General features: G+C 41.8%; 1 protein-coding gene across 1 annotated transcript; it reads left to right on the forward strand.

Annotated features, from left to right (window-relative positions):
- Positions 1-144: 144 nt before the first annotated feature.
- LOC121168282 (interferon-induced protein with tetratricopeptide repeats 1-like) lies at positions 145-6572 on the forward strand. The gene is made up of 2 exons (XM_040998219.1): positions 145-164; positions 5062-6572. Exons 1-2 carry the CDS (start codon positions 160-162, stop codon positions 6494-6496), a joined length of 1440 nt encoding a protein of 479 aa, XP_040854153.1. The 5' UTR covers positions 145-159; the 3' UTR covers positions 6497-6572.
- The last annotated feature ends 253 nt before the right edge of the window (positions 6573-6825 follow it).

Below are 6825 nucleotides of genomic sequence, written 5' to 3' on the forward strand. Positions count from 1 at the left end.
CACACACACATTACAACATTTGCTGCCCATCGCCACCCTCTACTGTCCTATCTGGGGTATTCAGTTTCTCTGGAAATCCACAAGCAGGCTGGCCACATCAACAAAGACCAGGTCCAGCACCAGGACACCTGCAGCAGCTCTGCTCCCTTCACAGCCACCATGAGGTAAGGAGCTCTCAGCTTCTCCTCAGGGGATCTGTAGATTTTGAGAAAATGTTGGCAGTACTATTGCAACAGGATAGGACGGTATCAGTAAAGTCAAGTATGTGAATGACTACTTGTGTATGTTTATGGATCTAATATCTGTATGGATATGAAGATAGTGTATCTTTCTGGACCTGTATATGCTTAGGGACCTGATGTTGGAGTGTGTGTGTGTCATGATCGTAGAGAGATACACTCACCTAAATACACTGGCAGGATTCTTTCTGGCAGACCTTTCAAGTAGCTGTGACCTTGATCTTTTCCTCATACTGTAACACCAAAGTGGGGAGGGAAACTGGGAAGAGTTGCTTTGCAGGGAGGAAGAAATTGACCTCAATCTCAGAGATTCTTTTCTACAAAATGTACTTTGTCTGATGTGTGGAGGGCTGGGCAGTCTGTTTATTAGACATCATATTCTGCTGGCTCCACATGCAAGATCCATAGTGCTGTGTCAGCCAGTCACGTGACCGCTCAGTTATCTTGGGGAAAATACTGTGGGGATGTGACAGCAGAAGCTCAGGCATTTCTCTGCAGGCTTGTGCTTTTTCTGCCTAGCTGGGCTCCTGTATGAGACTGAATACATTTTACATCAGCAGACAATTTTCCCCAGGCAACTCAAGCTGCCCCAAATCGCCTAAACCTGCTTGCCACCAGCCTTGGCAGGAGACACCTGCATGGAAGCAGGAGCATCCTGTTTGCCGAAAGGGCTTTGTACGGGAGTTTCTGTATGACCTCAGCTGAACGGTGATCATAAAAGCTCAGATTGTTAGTTTGTGTAAGGTCAGCTGGCAGTTTAGTGAATGTCCAGCACCATGTTTTCACTTTAAAGAGCTGCTCCATGAAGCAAAATCATCTTCTGCATTCTGAAAAACAGCCAGAAGGCAGCCCCACAACAGGCTAACTACAGCTCTACATCCAGCCCTACCTTATCAGCCACTTCACATACTCCTAGATGCTGGCTGTTCTAGCCTGAGAGCTTACACTCTCCTCTGTTAATTCCTATAAACACAAGGTCCTTGGTCGTGCCTGGCATTGCCCTCCTCTTTGATAGAGCCCAGCTGTGTCACCCTCCAATAAACCATTCTCTTACTCATATGCAGTCTTGTCTGGTGCTTTCTGTTGCTTTAACCTTACAATTTCTAGTTTAGGTCTTACATTTAGATTGTTAAGCCATTTTAAACAACTATCTCTATATGGAATAAATAACAAGCTTTCTTCTCGTGTCTGGTTATTCAGGATTCTCATACCAGCTGTTGATAAACATTTCCCCAAGTAGCCTTATCACATTTCTCAAAAACTATTTTACTGTAAGTAGGAACTGCATAGACAGTGCCACACATACAAATCTATATATTCAATCTTTAGCTCCTGTTGGGTATTTAGTGATGGTGTTTAAAGCAAAGTCAAGATGGAGTCGTAAGTACAGGGCCTTAATCTGATAAGGCTGCGATCCCTACAAAAAAAGACACACCAGTGTGTTTTCTCCTTATGTGCCAAACCAGGCCCTACTTCGGTGTTACGGTGTGATGAAAATATCAAGGTCACAGCTACTAAATCACAAGAAGGCAGCCATCCTCAAAGCAGAAGAGTCCTCCCAGGCACAACATTGTCTTGCACCTTGATCTTGGAGTTCTAGCCTCCAGAACTTTAGGAAAACACATCTGTTAAGCCAGCGAGTCTGTGGTCTGCTGTTATTACAGCCTGAGCTGATACAACGCTTGCTCAAGACATCATCCCAGGGCTCTCTCTTCCACTGCATCTGTCTGAATACCAACATGGGAAATGTTTGGGTTCCTGTAGCGTGTGTGTGTGTGTGTGTGTGTGTCTTTGTGTGTGTTTGTGTGTGTGCATGTTGAAATATGAAGTGGGAGTTGTCCATATGTAGTTTGGCCCAACACTCTACAGCTATTTGAGATGCTTTGAGAACCCAGGAATCAATTAGGATGAAATTCCTAATTCTGAAAACATTGTTATGGTTTTGACAGAGAATGTATTAAATCTGTACGTTGGTTTGGGTAGTACTGACATCTCCACAATATGAGGTCTTCTAATCCATGCCAGAGGGTGGCTTTCCATTTATTTGTGTCACCTTTACATTCTTTCGGCAAGGCTTTGTTGTTTAAGCACACACATCTTTGTCTCTATGGTTACGTTTGTTCCTACATATTTTGCTATTGTTATGGTATTATATCAGATTTGTGTTTTCTTAATTTTCTTTTAAATGTTCATACTTAGTGTATAGAAACACAATGATTTTTCTGCCTGCTGAGTTTGTATCCTGTATCTTTGCACGATTGTTTATCAGCTCTAACAGTTTGTGTGGAATTATCAATATTTTCTGTATTCTCAAATAATAGAGAATAAAGAGGTGGAAATTGACATCCTTGCCTGCATTCTAGCAGGATATTTCCTATTCTAGCACTTAGGATGCTAACTGTGCATCTCTTGCATGTGGTCTTTATTGTATTGGAGTAGTTTCTTCCTATGACTTGTCTTGAGTGCTTTTATCATAAAAGTATGCTATTGATCCAAATCCTTTTGCTGCATTCAGCGTCATGATCTCTCACCTTCATTTTTAAAATTGGGTATATTAACCTGATTGCTCTTTACATACTAAAAGGCCTTTTCCATTTGTAACACATTCTTGAATTCAATATTAAAGACATAAAACTAAAAACAATAGTTCCAAAAGGCCATGGATGTATGGTACTATAGGTCAAGAAGCTACACACTGAAGAAGTTACACATAGAAGTTTATCATAAAGGAATTGTTGCAGGGATGGGACAGTCTTGCATATTAATTGAGGTGGTGGTCCCAAGATTTGTAATTACATGATCAAGAGTCGCAGATCCGCACACACACAAGCAAACACACTGTTGTACTAATGACAACTTCTTATGCAGATACTCCATGATACTTGTATAAATCACTGGGAGAAGCTGAGTAAGGGAGACTCTGGCTCTCTGCCCTACCTTTGGCCTTTTCTGTGAATCTACAGTTATTTCAAATGAATAGTGAAAAACTAGTAAATAGTATCTCTGAGTTCCTCTGAATTTGTTCCATTACATAGAGACTAAAATGTTAAAATCTATAATGCTTCATAGGATTCTACGTTACCAACTGGTCTCTGTCCTAATTACATCAATAGCCAAATATGCCTCTACCATACAGCTGGTAATAAATCTTTAGTCATACAGGCTTATTAAACTTCCCAAACCAGGTATGGGAAGTTTCACTATTACCCTCTTTTACAAAAAGGGTCCTGGGGCAAAGATAAGGAGTTTGACAGAAGGCACTGGGAGCAGGAAATACAGACAACATAACAACTTGCACAGGACATATCTTAAAAAGACAAGTATCTACTCCTTCATAATTACATAAGGAAAGGGCATTTTAGGAACCCTAAGTTCCTAAATAGGGGTATGTGATGAGCTACAACAGGAAATGGACAATTGAAAATCTGGCCCAAGTAATTATCCAAGAGTTATGGCCAATGTCCTCCAAAGACTGGGTCAGTCTCTGCAAAAGCCAGCTAGACCAAAAGTCTTCTTGGGAGCTCATCCAGATTATCCACTGTCCTATTTGTCAGAGAATCCCAAACCCACAATTCTAACCAAGAGAACAAAAATCCTCACCAGGCTTCAGTCATGGTGAGTGCATTGACCTTTAATCAAACTACCAAATTAGATTACAAAATTAACAAACAAACAAAAACTACTGGGAAATGTCCAGAAACACTGCTGATGACTCTACTGGCGCTTAAGCCAGAAACCTCAAAAAAGCAGATGTGAATCATGAAGAAGAGTCAATCCCCCAAGACCCTGGTCTCTTTCTGTTCAGCAAATTCAAAGATCAAAGTTGAATCATCAATCAAGTTGACTGTACTCTCCATTAAGTTGTAATACATTAATTTCCATCCAATGGGAAAGGTTTTCACAAGTCCTTGCAAAGTAAGTGCTGCCATAACCATTAAACCAAATTATGAGAGAAGAAATAATTACACAAAAAAGACAAGTACTCTACAATATCATGATGCACTTCAATAGCAGAATGATGGGCATGTAACTGTTGTTGAAACACTACACTCTTGCAATAATATAGCAGAATACAGTGAGGGGGAAGGTTGGTGAGGAGGATGGAAGAGGAAATCCCTGAGCCTATGGAAAATAGAATTTAAAACATACAGGGACTATATATGAAATAGAAAACATAGCCAGAGGCACACAAATGACAAGACAGCCAGTTCATCTAAACCAACAGAGGATCTTGAGTACCTCTGCAAAAACTGTGAAAAAGGACAGATTGAACAACACCCCAGGCCAGCGGTTTGTACCTGTGTCTGTGGACACACAAAGTACATATGGACAGCTAAGAAGCCTTAGAATATCTCACATGTGGTGCAAGAAAGTAAAAAACTCAAAACAAGCAAGACAACACAAGTAAACATCCTCAGAACACTTGCCCCTCACCAGGCTCCCTAAGGCAACATCAAAGGACAGCCTCAGTCCCCATGAGCTGACACACACTGACAGCAAGAAGTGGAGCACCTCCCTGCACACAGCCCTGCAATCTCCCCACCCTCCTGCCCAGGAAACAGAAGAAACTGGAACACTGATTTAACCAGCTTTCACCTTCATCCCAATCCACTCCATTATAAATTGATGTACACATGGTCTGAGCCCCTCCCTTTGTGACAAAAATGAACCCTGAAAAGCATCATACAAAAAAACAAAATTCCCCAATCACTCCAAAAGAAACCTGAGTGGGAGACTTTCAAGACATTATCATTGGCTTATCTCTATTTTTCACCTCTGTATTTCCTCATCTAATAAATAACTTCTGCTCTTGTCTTCATAGTAAGTGTGCAGATGAACATCAGATCCGGGAAAAGCTGGGGCAACTGAGATGTCACTTCACGTGGCAGCTGTTAATTGAAGACGCTGAGGTGCCTAACTTAGAAGAGAGGATCTCAGAAGAGATTCAATTTCTAGAGACCAGCTACAATGTGGGAATTCACAATCTATTGGCCTATGTGAAACATCTACAAGGCAAGAATGAAGATGCCCTGGAGTGCCTGGAAGAAGGTGAGAATTTGTGCCAGAGAGACCAAGCTGAACAACCAGATGTGAGATGCCTGGTGACCTGGGGCAACTATGCCTGGGTCTATTACCACATGGGCAGATGGGAAGACACACAGAAGTACCTGGACAAGGTGCAGGAGATTTGCAACAGGTTTGAAGATTCTTCCCGCTATAGAGTGGAGTGTCCTGAGATGGACTGTGTGGAAGGATGGGCCTTGCTGAAGTGTGGAGGAAAGCACTATGAACGGGCCAAGGCCTGCTTTCAAAAGGCTCTGGAAGTGGACCCTGAAAACCCTGAATTCAACACTGGCTATGCAATTGTCACCTACCGCCTGGATTACGCAGCCAAAGGACTAAACAATATCAGCGAGGCCTTCTCCCTTCCTCCCCTCAGAAAGGCCATCAGCCTCAACCCACAAGATGGGTACCTGAAAGCTCTCCTTGCTCTGAAGCTGCAGGATGTGGGAGAGGAAGCAGAAGGACAAATGCACCTTGAAGAAGCTCTGACCCATGGGTCCTCACAGACCTATGTGTTCCGGTATGCAGCCAAGTTTTACCGCAGACAGGGTCGTCTAGATGAAGCTCTGAGGTATTTAAAAAAGGCCTTGAAGGCAACACCCAACTCTGCCTTGCTTCATCACCAGATGGGACTCTGCTACAGGGATCAAACGATCCAAATAAAGAAGTCTACCAACAGGCAGTTTCAAGGGCAGAGTAGAAGAGATGTGGACAGACTGGTTCAATTAGCCATATTTCATTTTGAGTATGCTGTGAAACTAAAGCCCTCATTTGAGATTGCTTATGTTGACCTGGCACGCACATATATACATGCAGGAGATCATGAAAAAGCTGAAGACACTTTCCAAAAAGTGCTAGGCATAATACCAGGGCAACAATACTCTTTGCAATATATGCATTTCTACTATGCTCAGTTTCTACAATTTCAAAAGAAATCTGAAGCAGAAGCAATTAACCATTATTTAAAAGCAATAAAAATAGAACAGAATTCCTTTATCAAGGATAAAAGTATCGATGTTGTGAAACAATTGGCCTTGAAGAAATTAGAGAGCAATGAATCAGATCCAGAAGGCTTGAGTCTCCTTGGGTTGGTCCACAAGCTGAAAGGAGACCTCAGTGAAGCCCTAGAGTGCTATGAGCAGGCATTGAGACTAAATCCTGAGAGGGAGAAGGTTGTAGGGTGTAGCCTCTAGATGATCAATTATCAGCCACTTTCCTATTGCATTTGATTTTAGGTTAAGATGTAGCCATTATCTCCTGCTTGCTGGTTTAGAAACATGCCATTCACATCAAGGTGCAATTTAGTTTGTAAAAATTACTTAAACTACCTCCTGTGACTTCTTCATAGACATTTCAATTTTGGTTTATACTCAACCGGGTTCTATACCCCTCAAAATGGCTATAGATTACTATTCAGCTGTCTCGTGTCTATTTTCATTTCAATATTTAGCAGTTTATAGTGTTGAAGCATGATTTGGCTGAACTTGGTTGTTTTTCAGATGGTAGGAACTAGCTCATAACT

This window comes from Ochotona curzoniae, unplaced genomic scaffold (genome assembly GCF_017591425.1).
Source record: "Ochotona curzoniae isolate NIBS_2020 unplaced genomic scaffold, NIBS_Ocur_1.0 patch88, whole genome shotgun sequence".
Classification (NCBI taxonomy): Eukaryota; Metazoa; Chordata; class Mammalia; order Lagomorpha; family Ochotonidae; genus Ochotona; species Ochotona curzoniae.